At 41.2% G+C, this 27230-nt stretch overlaps 4 protein-coding genes and 2 long non-coding RNA genes across 7 annotated transcripts; all 6 read left to right on the plus strand.

Annotated features, from left to right (window-relative positions):
* Nucleotides 1-1036: 1036 nt before the first annotated feature.
* LOC129598909 (GATA zinc finger domain-containing protein 14-like) lies at nucleotides 1037-2286 on the plus strand. Its single transcript, XM_055496999.1, has 2 exons — nucleotides 1037-1329; nucleotides 1399-2286. Exons 1-2 carry the CDS (start codon nucleotides 1258-1260, stop codon nucleotides 2143-2145), a joined length of 819 nt encoding a protein of 272 aa, XP_055352974.1. The 5' UTR covers nucleotides 1037-1257; the 3' UTR covers nucleotides 2146-2286.
* A 3336-nt stretch (nucleotides 2287-5622) lies between these two features.
* On the plus strand, nucleotides 5623-6311 carry LOC129598912 (uncharacterized). Its single transcript, XM_055497001.1, has 2 exons — nucleotides 5623-5754; nucleotides 5829-6311. Exons 1-2 carry the CDS (start codon nucleotides 5683-5685, stop codon nucleotides 6084-6086), a joined length of 330 nt encoding a protein of 109 aa, XP_055352976.1. The 5' UTR covers nucleotides 5623-5682; the 3' UTR covers nucleotides 6087-6311.
* A 2768-nt stretch (nucleotides 6312-9079) lies between these two features.
* Nucleotides 9080-10646, plus strand: LOC129598910 (uncharacterized). Its single transcript, XM_055497000.1, has 2 exons — nucleotides 9080-9513; nucleotides 9815-10646. Exons 1-2 carry the CDS (start codon nucleotides 9445-9447, stop codon nucleotides 10409-10411), a joined length of 666 nt encoding a protein of 221 aa, XP_055352975.1. The 5' UTR covers nucleotides 9080-9444; the 3' UTR covers nucleotides 10412-10646.
* Nucleotides 10647-11737: 1091 nt separating this feature from the next.
* On the plus strand, nucleotides 11738-20673 carry LOC129598908 (uncharacterized). 2 transcript variants are annotated; one of them, XM_055496997.1, is made up of 6 exons: nucleotides 11738-12064; nucleotides 12294-12334; nucleotides 16653-16789; nucleotides 16869-17179; nucleotides 18477-19047; nucleotides 19915-20673. In XM_055496997.1, exons 1-6 carry the CDS (start codon nucleotides 11930-11932, stop codon nucleotides 20193-20195), a joined length of 1476 nt encoding a protein of 491 aa, XP_055352972.1. In that variant the 5' UTR covers nucleotides 11738-11929; the 3' UTR covers nucleotides 20196-20673. The 2 variants fall into 2 exon arrangements, with proteins under 2 accessions (XP_055352972.1, XP_055352973.1); XM_055496998.1 differs by having other exon boundaries at nucleotides 19921-20673.
* A 1029-nt stretch (nucleotides 20674-21702) lies between these two features.
* LOC129598921 (uncharacterized) lies at nucleotides 21703-22892 on the plus strand. The gene is made up of 2 exons (XR_008691841.1): nucleotides 21703-21966; nucleotides 22492-22892. It is a non-coding gene; the product is annotated as an uncharacterized LOC129598921 (long non-coding RNA).
* Nucleotides 22893-24237: 1345 nt separating this feature from the next.
* LOC129598920 (uncharacterized) lies at nucleotides 24238-25450 on the plus strand. The gene is made up of 2 exons (XR_008691840.1): nucleotides 24238-24420; nucleotides 25082-25450. It is a non-coding gene; the product is annotated as an uncharacterized LOC129598920 (long non-coding RNA).
* The last annotated feature ends 1780 nt before the right edge of the window (nucleotides 25451-27230 follow it).

Consider the following 27230-nt stretch of genomic DNA (forward strand, 5'->3'; position numbering starts at 1 on the left):
TGAGAAGAAGAAGAGCGAGAGACAGATCCCGCCTGATTACAAGACACACACACACACGGTGCTGATCAACGTGGGGATCGTTTGCGCGGAATAAATATGCCGGTAATTCATTTGACGGTGTGCGAATAAGTGTCCCTTGTGGTATCAGCATTAACCTTTGCTGTTTAATGATTATTGTTCCAGTACCGAATGTACTGCGTTGCAGCTGAAAGGAGCGTGATGTTATCGTTTCAGAAACCGGGTTTACAGCGTTCTAATAAGCCGTCAAAACGGGTTTAGTACGGCACAACGTAGGACTAAGAAAAGCAGAGGCTTCTTTTTACCATGTACTGCGCAGACTAGCGCTTCTCTGTTCGAACGCTCTGTTAGCGAACTGCATGCTGTAGGATCGTTAGTTAATTTTTCATTTAATTTCTGAACTGCGGACCGACTGGTCGATTTCTACATTTTGTCGTCCTAGGTCTAGTGTGTGTCTTTAACATCTGTAGCATCTTTCCTTCGGGTTACGTGTATCCTAAGTGTGTTACATTGCAGCGCTTCTCTCCGTTCTAATTTTAGTACTTGGCTATTTTTACCGGGTGAAGAGCAGTTTGATCTGTGGATAAATGCTTGTACGAGGAGAGCGCATGTGCTACGATATGCGACTCGTAGTTTTTTCAGCATGTAGAAAGCTGTTCCTAACCGGTCGCGGAAAAAAGCGGTCAGTGTTGTCTGTCTGTGTGGCTGTGTGATGTTCGTGTACGTCTGTTTTGCCGGAATGACTGTTATCGGAATTACTCCATCGGTTTTTACCTGTTTCTCTTACAACAAGCAAACATTTTACGCTCACTGCCAAAACAATGAATGAAAGCCGGCGCGTAAAGAGCAGGAAATGTTTTTCTCTCAATGAGTCACGATGCGTTAGCGTGTCTCGCGTTACACGATAATGTTTTGGTGTTTTTGAGGTGATATCATTGTTTTTTGGCTCTCTTGTGCCATAATAGCGGTACGCGCTTAACCGGCAAATTTGCGACCTAAATGTTTTTTCGTTCAAAGACAAAAAAACATGTTTGTAATTACAAATATACCAGTAAAATTTCCAAGAAACAGCGCGCACGTTCTGACCTGCACTGTTTATGAATGGCTGGTGAATCGGTATTTAAACCAAGCAACGACAGTCTGCACATCATAGCGACCAGAGCATTCTCAATCAAAACGGATTTTGGTGACTTTTTTATTTTTAATTAAGAGTATATATTCGTTTAATCAAGAGCGAAGATGACGCCGATGCTATATTATATGGGATCTATCGGAGTTTTGTTCGTCCTGATCGCCTGTACATCCGCTCAGGTATGTGTGCAAAAGATCTAGTTAAACCAATGTGAATTAGTTTCGCGTCTAATCGACGAAATTCTGCAGGGAAATCGGTGCCCACAGTTTTGCACCGACAATGACGAAGTTGATTCCGAAGGCCGACAAAAACGCAATACGGAAGCGTTTGCGACAAACGCAACAAAAGAAGGCGGTGGCCACAATCGTTCGGGAAATGCCCATGCCGGTAACCATCATAATCGGACACAGACCGAGAACAATAATGCAAACGGCACCCAAGAAACACCAACACATGCCAGCAGCCATAATAATCGGACACAGACCGAACAATCCGGGAACAACACTGCCAACCACACCCGACAAATACAAGCACATTCCGGAAGCAACGGAAACCAGACCGAGACGGCGCAGTCAGGAAACAGTGCCAATCATAATCAGAATGCAGCTTCAGGGAACCACGGCAATCAGACGCAGGCTGAATCGGGAAACAACGCAAACCAGACAGCGACATCGGGGAATTTGAGGAGCAATGACAGTAACGCCCAGCAGAACGCTGGGAATGCCGATGAGCCAGTTACGTCGAGAAACTTCTCGGGAAATGCTCATACCGGCGGTCACCATAACCAGACGCAAAATACGCATTCGCAGAATCATGGACATCAGACGGAGACAGCACAGTCGCAGAATAACGGGAACCATACACAGATCGCTGTGGATACCGAGGAGACCCTGTTCGGACCTGAACGTGCCGCCCGGAATCAGACAGCGCATCGACACCCTCGATCGGTCGAGAGTGAAGAAGTCGATGAAGTGTTGGATTTATCCGACGAATGAAAAAGAAGTGCTGTTGAAATTAGTGTTGTACAAAAGTGCCGTACAAATGTACAAATGATCGGTATCCGATCCTCACAAATCTTTTATCTGCGCCTAAGTCTCTTTGAGAAAAGGTCATCTTGTTACGGGCTACTGTATATTATCGAATAATGTTTTTATGTACCTTTTTGCTCCCATTTCATTGATTTATGAACTTGAACCCTATAGAAACAGCTGTATAAAAGAATGTCTTAATTATACTGAATAATATCAATTACGAATAGTTTCAAATACCTGTGGGTAATGTTTTAAAATATTCCGACGAATACCTATATAAAACGACAAACGCCAAGGTGCAAAGTGAATACGACAACACCCAGCCGTTAACTTTGCGAACACCATTGAGTGTATCACCAGGGAACTCCCAATGGTGTGGAACTGTGGATCATCGTGGGCAGCAGCCACCAGAATCGTAATAATCCCGCTGCTGGCTGACCTACGCCCGCGGCTGCCCATTCAGTCTACTCGTAGTCGTCTCGCACCGCGCGCAGTACCCGGATGTTGCACAACTGTACGATCCGCGTGCATCCTCCGAATGCGTTTAATTAAGCAGTGCGAGGCGGATGTCTTCTCCATCACGCACCAGTGTGTCCCGGCACCGACGGCCGAGTACCCGCTGCAGCCCTGTTAAGTCGTCCCTGGGATCAGGTCTCGGTCCATGAGACTCGCAGTATTGGCTGATCACAAAGGACAACGTGAGCACTGTGCAGATTAAGGGAACACGCGTTGCAACTGCGGTGTCAAATATCTTCTGGCAATACTTAAGTGTGACAATTATAACTGTCACCTTTTCCGTATTATAAAATTTATGTGTTATACTCGTATATAACTCTGAGAAGGAAAGTAAGATAATCGCGCCGGATTACACAGCGTCACAGACAAATCCGCTTATGCATATCAGCGAGGTACGTATCGTCTGGCGGACGGTAATTCATTCGAGGATGGGAAAAAGTATCAGATTTGGTATTAGTATTGACGATTTTCCGATTATTTTTCGATACAGATTGCAAATAAGTAAGCTTTGGTCTGGTCCTGATTAGTTATTTTTCTAAAAACAGTTTTCAGGTCGTTCTAATAACCGATAACAAGACACCACATCTATGAGGCTTTCGTGTACGTCTGTTTTACGGGCTGATTGTCATCGAAAATCCAGCACTGATTTCTTTTTCCTCTCTAAGCTAGCAGACCAGTAACTATTACGTTTACAACCGAATCAATGAATGAACGCCGTATGCGTATATTCCAAGAAAACGTACATTTCTTAATGAAACACGCTGTGCTAGCATGACTCATTTTACATAACAATATTTTGATGTTTTTCAGTGATATAATTGTTTCCAGCTTCTTGTGCCATAAGCTCATACCACACATCGCGCTAACCGGCAAAACTGCGATACAATAATTAAATGTATTATTTTGATTTAGACGTTTAGAGCGAAAATACATGTTTATTACGATAGAAATTCGGCGCAACGGTGAGCACGCCGATTTCATGGACATGGTTTGCGAATCCATATTTAAATCAAACAACAGATTTTGCTCGCACCACTGCAACTAAATCATTCTAACAATAAATCAAAACGGTTTTTGTCAAACTTGTTAAAAGTATAAGTATCTGTAAAAATGACCCGGTTGTTATACTATATGGGATCCATTGGACTTTTGGTTGTCCTTATCGCCTGTACATCCGTAGAGGTATGTATGCAACAACTTTAAACAACGATGCGTCTTTATTTCATTCCTTAAAAACGTGCTTTTCAGGCCAAACCCCGGTGCCCGATTTGCATCGCTCCAGAAAGTCGGCAGAAACGCAATTCCGAGGCAGTTGCGGTAGACACGAAACAAGAAAGCACCAACCGGAATCATTCGAGAAATCTCCATACCGGCAGCCAAAACAGCCAGACGCAGACCGAACATTCCGGGGACAACAACGCTCACCGTACCGAGGTAGCCCAAGAGACGCAAGCGCGTTCCGGAAGTAATGGAAACCAGACCGAGACAGCGCAGTTAGGAAGCAGTACTAATCATACTCAGAACGCCACTTCAGGGAACAACGGGAACCAGGCGCATACTGAATCAGGAAACAGCGGCAACCAGGCAGCGACCTCCAATAGTTTAAGGCCCAGTAGCAGCACTACCCAACAGCTAGCTGGAAATACGGAAGAGCCGTTGAGAAATCAGTCAGAAAATGCCCATACGGGCGGCCAACAGAAAGAGAAACAAACTGCGCCTTCGGGGAACCATGGAAACCGGACGGAGACGTCGCAGAATCCGAACAACAGGAATCACACCGTCGAGCGACATCCTTGATCAGTCAATAGCGAAGTCGTCGTTCACCTGCAGTTAGAACTGACCGAGGAATAGAACAGCAGTCAACGGCAAAGAGGTTTTTACGAACACTGTTTTCGAAAATGCTGTTAGACAGTACAAATGATCGGTATCCGATCCTCTAAGTGGTGTTAAATTTGCACTCAAGCCTTTTAGAGAAGAATCATTCTTGTTAATAATCGTGTCATAAATATCAAATATCTTTAAATATCAAATGAAATTTTTATGTACATTTTTCTGGATTATGAATGTCGTCGTGATAAGCTTGAACGCTTAAGAGCACACCTGCTATACACTATACAGGCTGTATTATTATAAAGGTCCGATCTCTGCAAAAAATACGGGCTAAGATCGCTCCAACGAGAAGTCGAAAATGGTATTCTATGGATGCAGGTCATGTAACATCCGTAGGAGTTTTCATCGCCCAGCTGCTGATTCGCTTGTGTCCACTTAAGTGTAAAGTGGTTATAGCGCTTTTGTCGCTAATTTCATTACCAAAACAGGAAAGGGGTTCACAAATTTAAAATTAACATTGCAGGGCTTTCTGCGTGGTAACTCTGGAATTCTATTGCCGGGCTGGACTATACCGGTTACGTGCATAATTTTTTCTCAGTGGTTGAAGCAAAAGCGCTTATCAATCTGTGCCCGTTATTTGTCGCTTTTGCGGGTTGACTTTAATCGGAACATTGCATCGGTTTCCTGCTGTTTTCCTGATTAACTTAACGAAACCAGTATACACTTTGCACTTAGAGGGCAGCCCATTAAAATTAACAAGCAACTGTACGAATTCGCCATTTGTAGGGAAATGTTTTCTCTTAATGAACACACTGTGCCACCGCTCTCATCGTTACACAATAATGTTTTGGTGTTTTTGTGTAATACGATTGTTTTTGACTTTCTTCTGCTATGCAACGTGTAAGTGTTACCGGTGAAAGTGCGACCTAAATGTAATTTCTTGGAAGCTGTTTGTATAAACATGTTGTTCATTACAGCATTTTCACCGCAGCAGTGCGCACGTTATGACCAGCAGCATTTTGTGAATGATTCGTAAATCCGTATTTAAGCAACTGCGGTGCGCATTATCGTGACTAGAATTCTTAACTAGGTACAAACGAATTTTGCCAACTTTTCAATACTATTGAAAGTATACTAACCTAAAAAGTAGCGAAAATGACGCCGATGCTGTACTACATGGGAACTATCGGGCTTTTGGTTGTCCTTATCGCCTGCATATCCGTAGAGGTACGTGTGCAACAGCTTTAACATTAATGTTTATTAATTTAGCCACTCACGATCTCATCAACCAACATTTTCAGGCCATACCCGGCGGATGTAGAGGCTGTCATGACGACGCCCCTGAAAGCCGAGAGAAACGCAACTCACAGGCGGTTGGAGCAGATACAGAACACCAAGGTGGCGCCCAGAAGCAGCAGATTGCCGTGGACACCGAGGAGACCCTATTCGGACCCGAGCGCGCTGCTAGAAATCAGACCGCCCATCGTCACCCTCGATCAGCGGACAGCGAAGAAATCGATGACGTACCGGAGTTAACTGAGGAATTCAAAACCGGTTAACGGCTAATTCGATGCCCCGAGATCACTAATTTAAAAAATTAAAAAGCCCTGGCCTTTGCTGGGCCGTGTATACGATCGGTATCCGATCTTAGCAACGCGGTGGACACTTTTTTTAAGATGGAGATTATAAAATTTGACGCTCTAATACTCTCATAATTGTGATATCATTATTATATTAGCGAACAGTATGTCTGTGTACACAGTACAATAGTTTATAACTGATTGTGATATTATGTTATTAGTTACTGCCATGCCGAATCTAACCGCAAACAGCTGTAAAATAAAGTTTAAGCTCTTCCATGAAGCATGGTCTCCTTCCTAATCATAAGTACTGAACACTATTTTTGATTAAAAATTACTGTGTTATATATAGTGCATCCCAGATATCGGTTTCATTCCGAAAACGACACGTTTGTTTCCAGTAATTCTGCTGTGCTTACTTAAGCAAAACACGACAGGATGAACAGCGTACTTGAAAAGCATTCAGCCAACTCGGCAAGAACGAAAAACCTCGCGCTCATGACTAAACAAGGGTAAACTATAGAGTAACGTAAAGATTTAATGGCTGAAAATTTGTTTTACTCGGAAAGAGACCTCTGCTCAAAATGAAGGCGTTTCACCGAATTGCTGTTTATCTTTTACTTGTCGTCGTTTCTCTGCTTCTCGGAACTACAACATCCGAGCGACTCAAGGTGCAAATATAAGTAAATGATACAAATGATATTATAGCAATATTACTATATTTTTATTGTCATAATCTCATTGGCTGCACAGGTCGGTCAGCGAGGTATTAAAGACAAGACCAAGGAAGCCGGTGTAGCGGTGGACACGGACGTGATGTTGTACGGATCGGAACGTGCGGCGCACTACCGCTCCGCGCATCCGGTGCGCGCGGCCAAGAACGAACGACCACCCAACCCGTAAGAGAAACCCTCGACCCGGAAATTATCTGCTTATACATGCTCATATATCTCCAATATTTTTCGTTCTGGAATAATTTCGCGTCATCGTGTCTTGTTTTGTTGCGCATCCTGCAGTGATGGCGGTGTTTCGCAGCCGGTTTGTGAGAAAGGGTATGAGCATCATCGAAATGTGATTGGATATGCTTTTCGTTCTAAAATTAAATCGTTTTGATACTGAGAGCTATTATTCGGCAATGGCCAGTATGTATACAGAGTACATAAACGCTTGCAAAGATATGCACCAACTGAAAACGGTGAAAATTGAAAGATAGGTATAACACCCACAATGTCTACTTCGCATTTTAATAGAGTAATGTTCGCATTTCATTTGCGAATAATTAGCAGCCTCACGCAGTACTGTGGAAAACCGTTTGACTGACAAATAAATACAGCTGATTTGTGTCGAGGTTTTCTTCTTATTATGCATAACGATCTCACTAGTAACTGCAAAACGATAATTGATAATTATGTTTAAGAATCCCTGAAATTCGGGATTGAACCGAAAAGATATTCGTACAGAGATCTGTACAAAGCTTTCACTGCCTTCGCAGTCACGATCAATCACTAAGCCAAAACGGATTTCCTCCGTAATTTATTTTCCAGGTTTCCCTACATGGTATCCTGAGATCCTGTTAGCTCTCTTCGTGAACATGACGGATCTAGCCATACAATTATTTTATAATTATACTGGGCGCGTGAAAGAATTTCCTATAAAAGCCTCAAATAAAGAGGCTACAACGCAAAGATAACTGGTGTATCAAAGACCGGTTTTTTGTACAACTGTAGAGTAGTAAAACCAGTTTTGTGTTCGATTTTCTGTGCCCTATAAAAAAATATCCAGCCACATCAGTTTGTCGTTTGTATGCCACTCCAAGTTTTCTCACCTTGTTTAACCGCAAAAAAAATCGCTGGATTACTGAAATTTAGTATAGGTAAACATTCATCGGCTATAAATTATAATTACACCATGAAGTCTGTTTTCGTTGCCAAAATGTGGATCGTCATGCTGTTGGTATCAGCAATATTGATCTGCAATCTTGCCAGCGCCGAAAAAATCAAGGTAAAATAACCGGCAAATTCGTGCTGTAACAACTAACAATTGTGATCTGAATTTTACAGGAATAAGTAATTAAGTTGCTGCTTTTATCGTTTCTTAAATAATTTCTTCAGTCGAAAAACAAAATATCTGAAGCCGGGGTCGTTGTGGATACGGATGAGATGCTGGTCGGACCGGAACGCGCGGCCAAGCATAAATCCCGGGATCCCGAACACGCGCACAACCAGACCACGGACGTCTTAAAGTCCAAAGGCGCCCCAGGACCAGCGAAAGGGAATAAGCCGTAAAAACTGAATGTCCGTTTGTCGATCGGGACAATTCTTATACAAATAACGCATTTGATTTTATTTTGACAAAATCATGTTACGTATTATGTTTTTTGCCGTATTGAATGCGTCGTTTAGCACTATACCTAAATTTTGGATGGCCCTTATACCGATTTTGGTGGCAATTTTCATGTAAATAAATGTTTCTCTTTAGCGCGACGGTTTATGTACTTCAGCTACCGTTTGTCTTATTTCCGCTAAGACTCTGAACACCAGTAAACCGCAGGAACTGAATCAACATTAATTTTCCTGCTAAAGCAGTTCGCTTCCGGCAACGTATGCCGGCAATATTACATGCTATATTAACGGAATCCGATTAAAAAGTCTATACGCGTTTCCGACTTCATGAGAAAATCAAGTAGCAGTCATCCGGTTAATCGAATTAACGGCTTTGACGTGCTACCGCTAAGGACAAGCTATACATAAGTACTGCCACATTGTGAAAACAACCGGTAACGATTCAATAAATAACGACAACCATTATCATTCGAATATACATGTACATACACTTGTACGTAGCAGATATTTCCAGTTGCATAAGAAGTTAACTGATTCATAAACTTAATTGTTCACACGAAGAATGGATCAAGTTCTTGGCACTTATACCCGTCAGCTAAACAACAACAGTATTTAATGCACAACAATGCCAAAACACTTGTGTACGCTTGTTTAGCATTAGAATATTATAATGCCGTGGCACATTTGTCGGCGCGTTAATTAAAATAAATCCCATGTTGTACACGGCTCCGTCTGTTATAAAAAGCGACCGGATTATTAAACAGGAAGTGACTTTTATTCGAAAATTATATGTACGCATGAACGTGCACGATAGTGCTGCAGAGGGGTAAAGAAACTGCCGTTGCAAAGTATATTTTCGACACCGGTACACCGGTTAAATTATTATCGGTCCCGGGGTTTCCTAGGAGCTTCTGGGTTTTCAAATTACCGTTAAATTTCGGTGGAGTTTGTTGCCCAATACCCAATAGCATATACCACGAGGATACTTTGTGAAAATGCTGGGAAAATGTCTGCTGCATTTTGCACCGGCGGCGATAATGGTACTATGTGTGTCGATGTACCCGGTAAGTACTACGAAGCAAGAAGCAACAGTGGTAAATACTGTACATAATATAAAATGATATTATACGTATCCGCTAATCTTTTTTTAAGTAAAATAGTTTCATAAAAGAAATTTTGTATCCTGGTCGACGACCAGTAACGTAAAAGTAGTCAGTTATTAAATTCCCAATTTGAATCTAGTTTTGATCAGAATGATATTAAGCAGAACACAGCCGCGGCCTAACGCAATCCTTCGTAAAGTGATTTTAATTATAAATCTACATTAAGTACGTAAGTCCTCTTAATAATTAAATGCAATTACAGATTGTGCTGGGTGCCGATAACAACACCGCGACCGTCGAAGCAGTTAACGGCACGGTACCCGACATCATCGATCCGGTCTTCAATGCCTCCGACACCCTAAACGCCTCCGCCCTGGTTTTCCACAACACCTCCCAGCTTGACCTTTCTACCTCCACCCGGCGCCCGCCACCGCCGTTTTTCCACGTGAACATGACCGTTAACTCCGTGTACACCTTCGAATGTGTCACCGCGGAGTTCCCCATGGTGTGGATCCTCGGCGGCAGCGGTTACCATTTCGTGGACCATCCCCAGCAAAATATGTCCCGCTGCCGGCTGACCTACGTGCGCGGCTGCCCCTTCAGTCTGATCATCTCGCACCGCTGCACCGGGATGATGCACAACTGTACGATCCGCGTGGAGCCGCCGGATGAATACGAGCAGTGCGAGGCGGATGTCTTCTCCATCACGTACCAGTGCGTCCCGGCGCCGACCGCTGAGTTCCCACTGCAGCCTTATGTCGTCATCCCCATGGTCCGGAAACCGGACGACCCCTGTGATCTGTATTATCAGCGCAAGAATGGACAGCTTAACGCGACCTGGGATGCCGTTGCGGAGTGACCTTTCTGTTGCACAGCGCTTATATTCTGTGATAGTCGTTCAAATCTTTCTATGTGTAATTGCAATGCTTGCAGCTGGATAAAATGTATGTGGATCAGTAATAATGCTCTGTAAATATACAATATCAATACGTGCAAGTCAGCATTTGATTATCACTATGTATTTGTTTGATATAATAATGTACTGTACGTTGGATGCCGTTTACGCTAACTAGCTCATGTTGCATGATATCATTATTATCCACAGAAGGTACATTTGAGCCTTTGCGGGGAAAGTGACCGGTATTGCTATACGACGAAATACAATGAAAAATGTTTAAAATGTACGAATTGTGCCGCAAACAATACTTAATTAACTTTACTTGACAGAAACCCAGTATGGATGTGTAATGTTATTCGTAGTGCAATGGCTGCAACCGCTTGTTCGACAAAGCAACTGACGTTCTGTACTCGTACGCATACCTACTAGGCTGCTACGGTTGTATTAGTGCTGTATTGTACACGGCTAATACATAGCTAGAGTTTTAATGCTCATTTTCGATATTTAATTGTTACCGTTGTTACTTTTTAAGCAAACTCGTGATATACTGTAGGCTTGTATCATCGCTAGCTACACAATACCATGAAATTTGTTCGACTGGTGTTTATTATTGGTATTTTGAAATTTATATTGTATACACATAATTGTACATAAAAATACATATAATTATTTGTAATTATAGGCAAAGCCGCTGAAGTGTACAGTACACAAAGTTCCTAGTACTTGATCCGGTAATTGGTTGTACGGTATTCCGAAAAACTGTTTAGTTTAAGGAGTTAAGAGTGCTGATTGTACAATTTGTATAAGACTTGGACCTCAAATCTTCTATTTATGCGCATATTCATGATGGAAATTTATACGTCAAATGATTCAAATCCATTAACGTCAAAAACAGTATAAGAATGAAATTAATTACCTCTATTCGTGAACGAGTACATTGTACATTTTTACTGTAATCGACTGCAACATTTTGAGAAACTGTTATTGATGGAATATGCTGGTAGTGTTGCAGTTCCCAGTAGCCATGACGTCACTTTGACCTACTCGTTTAGTCCAGGGTAAGCAAATTTCAGTTAAGAAGAACGCAAAACCACGTTTCCCATTTCCAGTAATGCTTTAACTAAGCAGAGTAACTGGGAATTTAATTTACAACGACTCATTTCATGTAACTCGGCCCTCGGGCTATACTGGCTTGAACCGAACCGTAGCCGAACTGCACGTTCATAAACAGCTGCCATCGCGATGCTTCGCTTGCTTGGCCTGCTGCTGCATGTTGAATGTTGTTGAATGTTGCACAGATTGGAGAAATTTGTTGGAAATTTACAAAACGTGTCTGTTTCCCAGTTTCCAGATCCCAGTTTCTGCTAGTCTTTTGAACTTTTAAATAAAGTGGAGACTTAAATTTCGAGATTGTTTTGGCTGTGCTCGGTGCACTGTGCGTCATTTGAATTAAATTATTCGCCAAATTCACGACAGCAAATGTCCGATAACAAGGAAAACTTGTCAGGGTTCTTCCTTGCTGCACTGCAGAAGCGCGATCCCTCCGCTACGCAGGTTGTCTATTCCGCCAAGGAGGTGAAATTGTACAGATTCGATACGGAGAAGAACAAATGGGTAAGAGGATTCTGCTGTAGCGTTTTCCTCCCATTTTTGCAGTGTTGACTACCTTATCATTGAATAGCACGGTGGTACTTATGACTTCCCTGTACGTTGAACTGGTTTGTAGTAGTATGTGACGGGGAGCTGGTGCGATGCGCGACATTTAGATACGGAAATTAAAATTTAAACATTTTTTCGTGTTTTGAAGACGTGAACTTGATCGGATTTGTGTTGTGTTTTACAGAATCCGACAGACTGTGAAGGAACTCTTCTTTTTTACCGCAGGTATGTCGGAACTATGTTCAAGTGCTCTTGTGAAGCGCGAGATGAACAGACGCGGAAATTGGTTAATTACCGTAATTTTGGAAGATTTTTACGCGTTTGTATTGAGTGTCGTTCTCGTTAATAAACCATCGGTTTTGAGTGCTTCCGCCTTTCGGTAGCGAGGAAATGAAGGGCGCACTTAAATTCAATGCAACAAAAATCTCTTTTAATTACAGGAATTTTCTGGTTATTATTTTTCAAATATTAATGCGATTTTTGAATTTTGAAAATATTTTTCATTTGAATAAATTATGACAAAAATAGACACGTGATTGTTTATTTTCTGCCTTACCTTTATTATGGATGCGGATTGTGTCAGCGCTTTTTTTGTGGTGAGGCAGAAATATTCCGATGATAATAGTAAGCGTGTAGCAAGAATCAGACAAAGCCGCACGTGACTGACGTCATGTTTGCCAGCCGATAAAGACGATCGATAAGGACTGTTTTCGAGTAATCCAGGTTAATCCCGTGTGCTGGCTGTCAGCTGCCGGAAATCAGACGTGCTCGCCAAACATCCGACGCGCGTATTGATTGCCAAATGAAAAATAATATCCTCGTTATTGTATCATCCGTATTCCGATATGTTGTGCCGTAATTAATCCGCTGCTCCATTAGAATAGGAAGAATTATTAGATCATCATGACGAAAAGGAACGGAAATTATTGGATAAATTTAGCCTAAAATAAGCAAAAATTATTGGAATATTTTACTAAAATTTATCAGTGATCATGCGATAACATTCGGTTTTTTTTAAATTTTTGATTTTTAACAGTTCGACTTCGAATGTTTCTGCTTCGAAGTCGAACTGTTAAAAATCAAAAATTAAAAAAAAACGTTGAAGATAGAAATGCTGAAATAAAATATACCTGCAGAATAAAAAATTAATAATATTGTTATATTATAAAATAAATTTCCGCTCAGTAGCAGGACGGTTTTTAATAATACGAAATATAAAATTTATAACATTTTGCATAGAAAATAATAGAATATAAAAGCCAGAATAATCAAGATTTTTTTTTACCGATTTTCTAGGCAAGGAAAGGAAGCCTTTTAAAAAAATGTATCATTGAAATATTTCCCAGTTAAAAATGAGAAAACTGTCAGACTGAATAAACTGACCCTAGATTTAACCGCAAATCGTCGCTGGGAATTTATGCCGAGATTTGAAATGTTGGTTTTTAAAAGACTGCGAAACAGAGAGCTGAAAATTTAGATTTCAGACGTGACAAAGTCAGAAATGTTGAAGGAGGGTGAAATGCGGTGAAAAGCGATTTTCTTCCCAAGAGAGCGTGAGGCGTTCTTGAGGCGAGTGTTAGCGGATTAATATGCGGCAAACACTGCCGTCACCGCGTCGTACACAAGTGCATCTGTGATTCTGTGTATATTTTTAAACCCGTAGCGGAAAAAAAATGTAGAGCACACGACTGCTGATAGATGAAAGCGTTCAGTTGAATCAATTGAGCGCAAAGAAGTTATTATCTTTCCCATCGCATATCCTTCCGCAACATGTGCACCGCCCCAGAGGAATCAATTAAACACAAATAAATCATACGTCAAGTGTGTCCAGGGAGAGGTTTTGGAAGAGGTTGTTTTTTTTCCGCTGTAAGAACGTCGGTAGTGTCGTTACGGCGCGCAATGGGCGGGTAACGGATTGGCTCGAGGTTTTATTTTGGGATAGCCGCGCTCGTTTGCGTCGGTGTCGATTAGCAATTGCGGCTGATTTCTAGGGTGGGAATTAAATGAAGACAGTGATGAAAAGTGAAGGCCACGTGGCTGGTCTGCGTCAGTATCACGGAGACACGAAACGTTCCCCGTCTCGTCGCAGAAATTTGTTTTCTTACATTCTGATTTTAATGTTCTGTTGTCACAGTATTTTTTCTAAATTAATTGATTTTTTTTCTAGTTTTATCGGCTGCTCGTACATTTAATATCGAGGAAAGGTTTCGAATTCTGAAGGTGTAAAAAAGTTTCTGGAAATCTCCAGTTTTAAATTTTCAATGATTTTCTGGTGACATGATTCTCTGCGATTTTTTATGAGTAGAAACTGATCGCTCACATTATTTAGGATATTTTTGATCTTTCCTCTGGCCTTGCTTAATAATTAATTAACATTACCAATTAATATTGATGGTTAATCAGGATTATTAAAGAGGTTTTTCAAGTTTTTGAATGCAGGTTTTCTTGCCTTGTGGCCGGTGGTTTGAAACGTAATATGCGGTCTGTTGTTATTTATGATTAGTTCTGTGTTTTCAGTATAAGGAAATTCAGGGTTAAGATCGTTATATTTTACCTTTTTTTTATTGGAATCGAGGAGGATAATCCCGGATTGCCGGAAGTGTAGTCTAGGAGAGCTTTAATGCACCGGCACATAAATCGTCGCTTGTCAGGCGCGCGTGCGACAGCGATGTTGTTTATGATTTTTTGTTGTGCTGTTGACAAATCGATTTACAGTTTTACACCCTTGACTGCGTCGGCGCATGCGCACCATCTGCGGCCCACGCTGTGTGCTTCAACAAATCAAGAGCATGGATGGGTGCGGGCAAAATGAATCCGTCTGGAGAAAATCCATCACCGATGATTGCCGTACTAATTAGTCCACACATAAAAAAATTTGGCGTCACTGTTAAACTTCATACGAAATTTTTTAAGAAAGCGGATGTAGGCTGGTGCTCTCAAACATTCAGAGCGAGCCACTTAACTACGATTTTGCAGTGTACAGAATCTGTCAAAATTCCCATCATATAGTACTGGTTTTCCCAGGATTATTGTCCGGTTAGCAACAATTAAAAAATCCACGAATTAATACAAGTAAAATACGATAGAATAAATTTTATCAACGGGATAAAAATAGCGCCTGTCACAGATAAAAATGGGGGATTTTTCGTTCAGTTAACGACGAGTGACAGGGGAGCCGAATCTGCAATAATTTGCATGCGAAGTGCTCAGAACGAAGAAGATGGATGGCTCAGGATCCGATTACATCACAAAAATCAACGGTGATTGAAAAATTAGAGAGACGGGGGAGAAAGAGCTGAGCGGGGGAGAAATGTTTGGAAGTTTATTTACATTATCGGTTGGCGTTTGATGGGAGAGCGCGGCGGTGTGTCGCGTTGTATAGTGCAGCGCGCCGATTTATTAATAAACAAAAAAGTTCAGCGCCGAAGAATAAATCAGCGTAATTTTCTTTCGTACACGGCGCGCTCACCCCCCGAGTATTTATTTTATGGGTCGGGAATGGTGTTGGACAGCTGGGCTAAAAAAAGTCGCCGGGGTTTGTTTGATATGAAATGTCGATGGCGGCTGTGTACACGCAACGAACGCTAATGTCAGCCGCGTGTGCTGATGATGGGTGTGTGGCAAAAAATGCAAACGAACCCGCGGTGTGGAAGAGTTTTCGCCGGGAAGAATTTTGGGGGTGTGTGAGTGACGTCGCTAATTAGTGGAATGCTGGCGGATGTAGCGGATGTTCATCCACAAAAATGTGGATTAATTCCAAGTTTATACGATCTATCTCGTAATTTTACTTATTTAAAGTTATTTTGCGTGTGTTGTTCGGTAGCTGCATCAGCTGATGGATATTTTTTAATTATTTTGCTCTCCCGCAGTCTAGCTATGTTTGGATTCCTGATATGTAAAACACATGTAATAAATCGTTAACGTACAACGGTACAAGTGAACCGCTGATAATCTATTAGTTGCGTTTGCTTGCGTTAAATTTTCCCTTGGGTTTTTAATGCTCGCGATAATTTATTTTATATTGTCGTTAAATCGTCGATGAAATGTGAATTTTTAAACCACGTTTTTTTAAAAAATTAGTTTACAGTGTAAACTATTATAAAATTATTACGGCCATTATAAAATTAATTTCAAGTAATTAGAATTTTGAAAATGTTGCTTTGCTGGAAAATTATGGTTGACGTGTGATTATCATAAAACACTGTACTCAGAGGTAGTCTGTGGTTTCCGGTGACCGGAAATGGTGTATGGAATTGGAAACTTGTTTGCTTTGTGCTGACGAGTCCATTTGCAATGTAATGGAACTGTTCTGTGGAAATGGTATTTGGTTGCCATATTTGCTTGATCATCTGATGTGATTGTGGTGCATACCTTTGGCAGTTGACGCGTTTCCATTGATTTTCCTCATTCCCGTGAAGCGAAGTTGCTGAAAATTTCTTGATCTGAATAATCTGACATAACCTATTATATTCGAAGGTTTATTTGTTTTAGTTGCGTGCAGAAGTGAATTTTATGGTGCTTAGTGTGTGAATATTTGATATAGAGCGGACAGCGCACAATTTGGCCTACTGCTCTTGGCCCGCGAGTCCGTGGAGTGCTGGAGTCAGAAGTTTGACGTGAACGTGGAACTGCAGTCGCGCATCCCGTTCCTGTTATACCGCAGTCAGGACGAAGTAGAAGGTGATTGACTTATCACCGTTTCCCTCAATATCGTGCTTTCATTTGCTGGTTATATAAAGGTGCATTATCACGATAACAGGGCAGAAGATTGAGGGTCTGTGGTTCCCGGAGCGCAGTCAGTGCGAGGAGATGCACAAACGCATCCAGACGACGACGGCGGCCAGTCAGAAGGCCGGCGTGTCCTACGCCGCCATGGTGTCGCAGGGCCCCCCGGGCGCCCCTGAGGCCCCGAAGCCCCTGAAGGTGGTGAATAAACTGGAGGCTTGTCCGCACTGTGGCAAGACCAACCACACCGCGGATCGCTGCTGGAAGGTGTACGGAAAGCCGGGCAAGGGTCCGGAGGCCGTTATGGGCGGGAAGAAACCCGTGGGAGGACCGAAACGCGCAGAGGTACGTTGCGTGGGCGCTCGTTGTGGCTGTTAAGGTTGTATGGACTTGTGATGCGCTTATAATAAACGCATCAAACGGAATAATCAGTAAACCGAAATAATTTGTTAATTTCCTCTACGGAATTTACTCGTTTTTGTTTTGATATTGTATTAGTTTATCTGTTATTTATTCACTAAATAATTCTCGGTTTAGTCACTTTTGTGTATGCGTTAATTTGATTATTCTAATTTGATTAGCCGTTATTTGTCATTTACGTCGAGTTACTGATTTTGATAATGTATTTACTGATAATGTATTTTGATAATGTATTTATTTATTTTGATAATGTACCTATGTATTTTTGATAATGTATTTTGATAATGTAATGTAATTTTGATAATGATTTTGATAATGTAACTTGATGATATACTTTATTTTTTTTAATTGTTTTATGTTTGGCTTTTGGTGTAAGCTGTGTACTGAATTTTAATCTGAGCTGCATTAGATAGCAGAGGCGACGGTTGTACCGTTGCTTATTTAACAAGCGAGTACGTTTGGTATTTTGCTTGGTAGTTTGTTCTGGTACGCTGTTTGCGGTGAACTGTTGATTTGTTTTTGTTGGCATTATTCAGAGGCTGACACGAGTACGTTCAGCGTGTGAATCACCTACACTCGCGGCCAGTTGGCAGTTTTGCTTTCCCATCATTATTCTGCTCAATTTTCATTTTGAAGTTTGAAGTGGGGCGCTTGCGAGCGGCTAACGGCTGCACTTAGCTGTACTTCATTTCTCTACTGTGTTTCCTTTTGATTTTTACCTTAGAAATTTATTACTATTCATCATTTTTTCTTCTCTAATTTTAAAATATTTGTAGTCTATTCGTATTGTCAGATACGTTGAATTTGTCCAAAACAGGAAGTTCAGACAACAGTACAGTGCAGCGGAATGATTTAATTTCAAAAATCCGACTTCTAATTCCAAAAAAATATCACAGAAAAATGGCACAGCATTTGAAAATTGATTGTTGATTCGATAATTGTAGGGAGACTTGTTTAATGATAATTATCGAAAATTTGCTTGGTAAAATATATAATGGAAAATATAATGGAAAATATATTTAATATAGTACGAGTATGTCACGGTTTGGATGTAATTTGGAAAAATGTAATGGAAAATGGAAAATATATTTATATGTAATGGAAAATATATTTAATATAGTACGAGTATGTCACGGTTTGGATGTAATTTTATATTTTAATTGCAACCAGAGCAGGTGGCCCATTGCCGCACTTAATTAATCTTTTGTTGGTTATCCTGCAGTTCAACCGTCAGACTTCGCATCCCGTGGAGTCGGCGCCGCCGTTGAGCGACCCGGCCGTCTTATCCACCTCCTCCTCATCCTCCTCCTCACAGCGCACCGCCATCCCCGTGGGACCCCTGCACCGGCAGGTGTCGCCGTTGCCGCCGCTAAAACTCAACCATCTCCTACCTTCTCCCACGGTCGGTCCGCACGTGCCGCCCCTCTCCGCTCCCATCCACCATTCCTCCTCGTCGCCGCAGATCGATTTCCAAGCGTCGGATCATCTTAAGCAGTTTCTGCGGCTGAATAAGGCCCCGGTGGTGGCGGAAGTGTCGCCGGTGAAGAATAACGGGGCCCCGCCGGGCGTGTTGGATGTGAGTATGAACAGTGTGGGGAGTCAGGGACGGGACTCGTTGGGCGATTCGGAGGATACTCGGTTTGCGCGGATGCTGACGGAGAAGCTGAATAATATCGACGGGGGGAAGCTGGTCAATGGGCGCGGTGGCGCGGAGATGGGCGGCGGGAAGCCGTTTGATTTCAGTCGCAGCGCGGTGAAGGAGTCGCTGCTGGTGGCGCCCGGTGTCTTTGAAGGTAAACAGATATCTGGATTAATATATGTAGATTTTTGTTTTCCATTAATTTATTTGTGAAGAACGGTTCATTAGTAAATTCACACTTCGTAGGAAACAGATTCTTTGTTTTGAATATCTGTTTACTGTTGTTAAAGATTTTTTTAAAAAATACCGTGGATTATTTCGTTGTTTTTTTACAGTTTATAAAGATTATTAGTCATACCAATTTTTGTTTCATATTTTATCGCCCAGTGCAGTTTTTGTGACGATTTTCTCAGGTTTTTGCGTTTTCATCGGGGTTGCTCGTTGATTTTCTCTGTTGCTTAAGATGCTTAATTATTTTTTTATTTCGGAGTTCGTAATTACCTCTAGAATGTCGTAGAAGAAGCTGTGGAACCATTAATAGTACAGCATTTGAGTGTTTTAATTTTGTGAAATAATTGTAGATATCAAGTCGATAATAATAATTATTTATAAGACGCAACTGCAAGGATATAATTCTTTTTTATTATTTCTTCATAACTTGATGAACGTTTTCAGTCTACATATTCAGCCAGTTAGAGTATTGCAGTGCTAGCCCGTCTCGAGAAAAATATAACGGCTTCGATAGCATTTAAAAGTTCTAGAAATTTCCTAATTAATCGGAGCTTCGTTGTGCTCGTACGTTTAGACAACGACATTAAAGCCATTAAACTACGATTGCCGTTGTCAAAGGGATTACAACCCCGGTCCCTGCAACAAATTGGTAATTACTAATTAGTGCTCTAAATGAAATCTTTATTCAGTTGTGTAATTATGTAAGTAATCGTCAGCAGTGAGCCAGGAATGCTACATATTACGTGTCATAAATAACTAAATCTTCCTGATGATTTATGTGGAAATTCAGTTGTAGGATCCGGCGCCGATCTGCGTCCCCCGGATGATTTCGAGCATAACGGCCGGCAGGCGCTGCTGCTGCCGTCGGCGATGGAGGACTTGAAATCCGCTGGCAAACCGGTGGAACGCGGTGGCAGTGGCCCGTTGAAGAACGGATTGGTGGGCGTGAATCCGCTGAGTAAGGAGCAGCTGCTGCAGGCCATGGAGTGGCTGCTGCGCAATGATCGCGACTTCGTGATGAAGATCCATGAGGCCTACGTCCGCAGCCTGATGGATAACCTCAAGTTGTGATTGGCACGCACAAAACAGAGAAAATGTGGAAGAGTGTCGTAGGGTTTTAGTTTTTCACTTTTCTGTTCAAACAGAGCGCTTTTAACGTGCAGTGAAGTATGTACATAGTAGGGTAAAATAGGTGTGGCGGTCGTTTGATCTCTCGTGGTTGTCGGCGCCGATTTCACCGTTTTGTTTATACGAATATGTGTTTAGCATGTAGCGTGTCTTTTCGTGGAATAGATTGGTAAAATTGTAGTAGAAAATTTCGCGGTTTTAGTTGTGTTTTCTCTCCTTTTTCCGGGCGGATTGTATTTTTTTCTTTGTTTGATTCGATTCTGCGTTCTCCGGGCGGATGGCTTGGCTGTTTTGTTTGGGCTTTATGTGACGCGCGCGCGCTGATGAGACTGCCGAATGCCGGGAAGAGTTTTTGTTGTCCTTCTGTTATTTTTTATGTCTTGAAAATTGGTTGGAAAAAAAATTTGGGGCTGGGCCCTGAGAAAAATTTGTTGGTTGCCGGGTTTTATTCAGCAGAGTTTCTCATGCAAACTTATGCCGCTTGACGGGCGGTACTACTGCTTTAACGAGCGCACTAATCATATGGAAAGTTACCAGTTGCCTATAGATAATCGATAAATAAACTTTTAGGAAAAATTCGGGTTATCATTATCAATAGGAAACTTTTTCTATTTTTTATCATAACCACAGTAAGTACTTAACTGAATTGTCGTACGATATTACAAAAATACACAGAAAAGTCGTATTTGTTTTCGGTAGTTACTAATAATTAGCATTACAGAATAACTAAGATTACTATTAACTGCAAGCGACAAAAATATTGGGCATTTTGAATAAATACTGCATGTAAAGTTTTGCACAAAAAATTAATTACATACGGTACAATTGTACACTGTACAGTACCGTGTAAGGGAACTGACCCGGTATACGATACGTCGATGCCAAATACGTGAACATTCTGAGAATTTTGGCGAACTCAACTTTTACACAGCTTTTTTGTGTTTTTGCACACTGAATTTATGCAACAGTTTTTGTAAAGGCTATAATAATATTTTGTCGCCCGATTTGTATATGTACGAAATACACTAACATGCACAGCACGGAAGTTTCTGAGAGTGTATCGTACATCGAAATCGTACAATAGCTGGTACCATGAATACATATACCGAATTAATTCCGACCTTATTGTCGTCTTTGTCGTACGAGAAATTTCTATGGGGATGCCGAAAGGTAACAATTTTTGCAGGAACATTAAAGAATTCAGATCAGCGTAACATGAAACTGAGTACTCCTAACAATAAATGTATGTGTACAATAATTATTTCCGCTTAGCCACATAATGACATCCATCCATTTTATGCAAGTCAGGACTTTGTCAGTTTTGGAGATGTTTAGTGGAAAGCAAGACGGATACGTCCACACACACGCACACTCGAAACACCCAACATAAAGCATTCACAGCCAGAAATTCCTGCCGACTAAAGTGTCATGCCGTTAACAGCTTTGCTGAGCGGGTTAAAAATGGATGACACTTTTGGAAAGTGTATCACATGCTCGAAAAATTCACCGTTGTTGATGTGCGGGATAAGCATTATCGGGTGACGGCTGGTATACTGTATAATTGTCAGTAGATAAAGATACCAGACAGTTTCCGGTTAATAGTGCTGAAAAAGTAATTTTTGATTTTTTTAATCGGAAACTCGAATATTTATCTGCTCACCGAGAAACATGCTGTCGCACGTGACCTTTGTCATGGCGGTGCTGCTTATGATCGGTAAGGGACGTTACGCGATATGCTTAATTAAGTTACAGTTTCTACATTTATTAGAATTATTGCGATGAATAAATTCAATTAATAAATTCTCTGATATATACGATAAATTTGTTTATATGTATTATAAGATATCAAATATTTGACGTGAAGCAGCCATGCCAAATGCACGTAACCCGTAAAGAGCGTGGCGTGGTACAGAGCCTAGCGTAACCCATGAATCTGTATTTCTCGCTGAACCTTCATGCAGAAAACGAGTCACCGGGTTTGTACATACATCGAAGCTGTAATTACATAATTACATACCTTAACCCAAGAGAAGATAAGAGATTTTGATTGTTTTTTTAAAGTTTAAATTGACTATCAAGTAGTGTACCGGCGCTTGAAATCATTATTGTTTGGTGGCTTTTGCCCATTAAAACGTATATTACAGTACATATAATAATAATATTACTTTAAAGTCGAGATACGTATGTTGACAAAATGCGGGTTACAATATGAAGGTTATAATGTCTGCCATTTGCATAGGCTTTCTGATCAGTGAACTGCGCGCGGACGGCTACGGTTACGGTTACATGCCAATGGGCGGTTATATGCCAATGGGCGGCTACATGCCAATGGGCGGCATGGGAATGGGCTATCCCATGGGAGGCTTTCGTGGTGGGGACTGGGATTGAACACCCTCAAGCCATCGGCACCCACATCCAATACCGCAATCCATACAGAGCATAATGGAGAATAATATGTATTGAAACAGTGCGTGACCTTTGACGCTAGTGATTCCGCAGCTTGCCATTGATAGGCTTTTTTATAACTCTGACATATAAATGAACCTGCGAAGATGTTGAATATTCGTCAGAAGCTTGTATTGTCAGTACAGTTGTTATGATATCGAATAAATTCAAACGGAAATAAAGCAGGCTCATTAATTGTTAAGCTTTGTTCTGTGAAAAAGTTGTAGTGCTTTAATATGCGGTGTGAAGGACAACGGCAACATGTACTCAATTTTATACCGCAAATGCGATGATGAGATATACTGAACAGTGCCAACCATCGTGGCTTTAATTGTTTTAATTATTTTGGCGCAAGGCATATTTTGATACGGGTGCACACTTGGACTAAAAAAAAAGAGTGGAGTGTGGAATAAAAAAAATAATGACATAGTGTGTTTTTTTTTGAAAATCCGGCACCAAGACTTCTCCAGGACGGCGCCTAATTGTGGTCTTTAAGAAAAAATTCAGTTGCTTTCACCAGAACGGGGGTAACGGTTCTCCTCGATCAGTTCACTCGGCATTTTGTTGGTCAGCGGAAATTCGTTGACCTTCACTAAATCGAACAAGTTAGGTACAAAAAACCAACAGATTACAAAGCACTTCACAGAATTTGGAAGACATGGTTTCTGAATAATTTTCTGTGGAGAAAATTACGTTTAAGCGAAACTACTGTAATTTGAGTTGTTCTGGCCGGCAACAAATCCGAATGCGCAAATCCGCTCACTATATACAGGCAAAGTGATCGGATGTTTGACGAGGTCAAATTACGGTATTGTATACCATCTGTTGCTATTCGACTCGTTGGTGTTTACTTCTTACGCGAGTAGTATTCATACACGGCTTTCAAAAGTACGCCATATTAGGCAATTTATTACGACAGCTCTGAGACATTGCCCCCAATAAGTAACGACAATGAAAAAACGAACCGAAACCTTGTACTCGTGTATTTAATCGACAGTAGGGACACTTATAAAACATAACCACGGCCTCACTAAAGATTCATCAGTTTAAACACTGTATCTGTTTCATCTGGAATACTAAACTGTGAACCACAATACTTTTACCCAAAACCGGATGCCAGTAGTAATATGTAATGTACATACACGTAAATAAAAAAATTATAATGTACATACATGTAAAACTGCAGTTACAAATTTGAATGTGGTAAGTATACCTTTACACGAAGACTTAAAAACGTAAGTCACAGTTCCAGTTACCGGCATATGTCAAATTATCGCGGACTCACCGGAGTGAACAGCAGGAAAATTACACCCGTTCGACTTTCTAGCAGTTCGCAGCATAAGCGGTATACTGTAAACTGAAGTTCCTGTTACTGCTTTATTTGTCACTATGCATTGCACTGTCAAGATACGCACGTCACACCGCCAAGTTTGCATACCGCCATCCAAACCGAAATTCCGCCGGTATATACTGTACACCAAGTGGGAATACTTCAGACTTAACTGAAATTCAGCTGACATATCCATGTGGGACACAACGAATCAGGATGACCAGGACAATTTTCGTTTTCTCAAGACCACCCGGTCAAAGCGTATATAAGACCCTGAACGTCGCGGTATGCCTCCCTGTGTAAATGTTTTTGCGGGTATACAAGTTGAATTACACGGAAGGAAAATGTTGAAGCTGGAAGAAATACTTGTGTTGGCTGTGTTGATGTTACTAGGTAAGTTGCGTTATACATGTACAGTGCAGTTCTTCATTATGCCTGCTTTATGCATATAGCGCTGCTCGGTTATAATACTTGTGCTGTATAATACTATAATATAGTACTTGTCTGTAATTTCATCGCGTATATGTAAAGTTTCGATTGTAATTTTTTTCGTAATTCCATACTCGTAAATAAAACCGTTCTACTTGCGCTGTTATTTTTAAATGAAATGGTACCGAAATAAAACGTAAACTTGGTATTAACGTCTATCTGTATCAGTATCATCTATTTTTCTAGGTAAACCGTTGACAGTCCCGTAATATTATATTATGTTTTAACGCAAGTGTGCGTGGAGTGTGATGCTACTAAATTTTCTGTTGCACTGCGCAATGTTTCACTGCGCAATGCCGCAACCCTCAAAATTTTTTATCATGGAATCTGTCTCCAAGCATTCAGTAGTGGCATACCGTAGATCCCGTAAATTCATACCGCGTTGGCTTTTTCATTTGCACAGAATTCTGAGTCGTTATTAGAGCTGTCGATGGTTGAAGCCCGGCATATTTGTATTATTCAGAAGGATTGTAGGTAATATGTAATTATCCGTCTTGATAAACTGTATTGCGAGCACAGATTAAGCGTTGTGTCCATTTTGTAGTACGACTGTATCGTTTTGTAGGACTATTCTTCGGGGGAGCCCAGGCCGCACCGGACGGCCGTGATGGGGGCTGGTATGGAGGTGGTTTTGGCGGCGGTTGGTACGGTCGCGGCGATGGTGGCGGATGGGACTAACTTACAGATAGTCTTTGCCAAGAGCCGGTTTGCAACTTAACATCACTGCACTAACAGCAGCTTCAACGTTCCTAACGGCGTACGCTTTATTGTCCCGTACAACATGGTTTAATATAATTATGTTTTATTGGAATAAATTGTTTTCTGTGAGTTATAGTTTTTATGACGTTTGTGTAGTTCCTTGGTATTCCCGCGTGATGTTAGATTTCCAGTAGTACTATAATGAATAATAAAAAGCTGAAAATTCCCACCAAAAGCAATGCGCTGAAATTAGAATAAGAATATATTGAATACTAATCGTAAGTACTGTTCATTTCTTTTGCCTTTATTGGGCAAAGGCCATCACTATAACAAAAAAATGCCTTCGCGTAATGCTACTTAAAATTGTTACTTTAATAGGCAAAAGCCACCAGACAATAATGATTGCAAGCGGCGGTACACTACTTGATAGTCAAAATTTAAACATTAAAAAAACAACCAAAATCTCTATCTTCTCTTGGGTTAAAACTTAAAAGGTAACGTGCTTAAAACAGCCGTAGCATTTCCTTTAACAACGGCGAGACTAAAGCGCTGGTTAAGGAAAGTACGTAGTACAGATAGAACGCACTTCTTTAGTTAAGTCTCGAATTTTTACGGCAGCCATGAAATGTAACAGTTCAGTCAGAGCGGGGCCAAATTCTCCCAACGTCTCAATAACTAAAGGATAAAGGAAGTGCTTAAAATGGTTCAGATTTATATTACATTGCCTGACCTCATACTGCACCTTATCGAAAGAATAAAAAAGGTAAGCCCGATTTATGAACTGCAGTGAAAGGTTAATCTACGTTTTACTTTTCGATGTATACACTATTTGGGTCAGTTCATGTATGAAAAACTTCACTGTAATACAATAACTATTAGCACATAAAAATGCAGCTCCACACTTCCACTTAGCGTGAGACGGACCATACCCAAACTTACCGTAATTATCGATTTAGAAGGTTACAAATATCTCGATCACCTCAAGGCTCCAGTTACGGGATTGGGCTTGTACTGGAGGGGGGGGGGGGTTGGGGGGTTCAGTTTTTCAGACTAACTTTTATGGCATTTAATTAGGCTGTGAAGTGAGACACAAACTGCAGCACACACCTACGGCAAACTGGTAGCTATCGGTACAGTAAGTATTTCTTGCGCTCACAAGCCGTACTCTGTACAGATACAGTATGTAAGTAATACGGTATGTGCTTTTACATTATGTGTTTTTTGAGCGGTTATCATTCGAGCGATAAAAGTACGCTTGGAGAATACGTACGAGCTTTGGACGAAAAAACCAAAAGCGACTCTTGCTTTAAGTGCAACTGTCCATCACAATTTTGGCTCTAATTAACCTGTCGTGTAACATTTCCTTGAGTCGAATGCTCCGGAAAGGCCAACTTGTAAGTTAATTATCGTAATTATCGACTAACGTTTCGTGTACTGCGAATACACCGAAAACGAGCATGGCAAACCCAGCAACCCGGAACATCCACAAAGCATCTCTATCATTCGATCCGGTTGCATATGGTCTACTAAGTGATTACGTGCGACAGGAGCTGATTGTACGGTCCGTCTTAATTTTTGTATCATGGGCTGGATATGGTTTGACCGTAATTAACCGAGTAAGCCGATTACGGACTTTCGACGTTGTTTTATTGATTGGTTTTGGCGTCGATCATCAATTGTACGGTACACACGATATCTGCAGGTGCCGGTATGATTTTGCACAGCTCGTCGTGCACATCCATATTTTATCACTGACAGTCAGGATCTAATAGGTGCTAGTCGAAGTCATCGATGTAAAGCAGTGTGTCAGTTAACCCTGTTTCGGTTTAAATGACGGCGAAAGATTGGATCAGGAAGTGGTCGTATATTTTACTGGCCATCTCCGATGTGATAAGCGTTTATTCTGTCATGCGTCCACGTACTGCCACGGCCACTATAAACCTCAACCCAGGGTATCGCCAACCAGGAGCGAAGTATATCTTCCCCAAACGTCGAAAGAAGTTTGCAGGGGTTTA

The sequence above is a fragment of the Paramacrobiotus metropolitanus genome, unplaced genomic scaffold (assembly GCF_019649055.1).
Source record: "Paramacrobiotus metropolitanus isolate TYO unplaced genomic scaffold, Prichtersi_v1.0 Parri_scaffold0000132, whole genome shotgun sequence".
Classification (NCBI taxonomy): domain Eukaryota; kingdom Metazoa; phylum Tardigrada; class Eutardigrada; order Parachela; family Macrobiotidae; genus Paramacrobiotus; species Paramacrobiotus metropolitanus.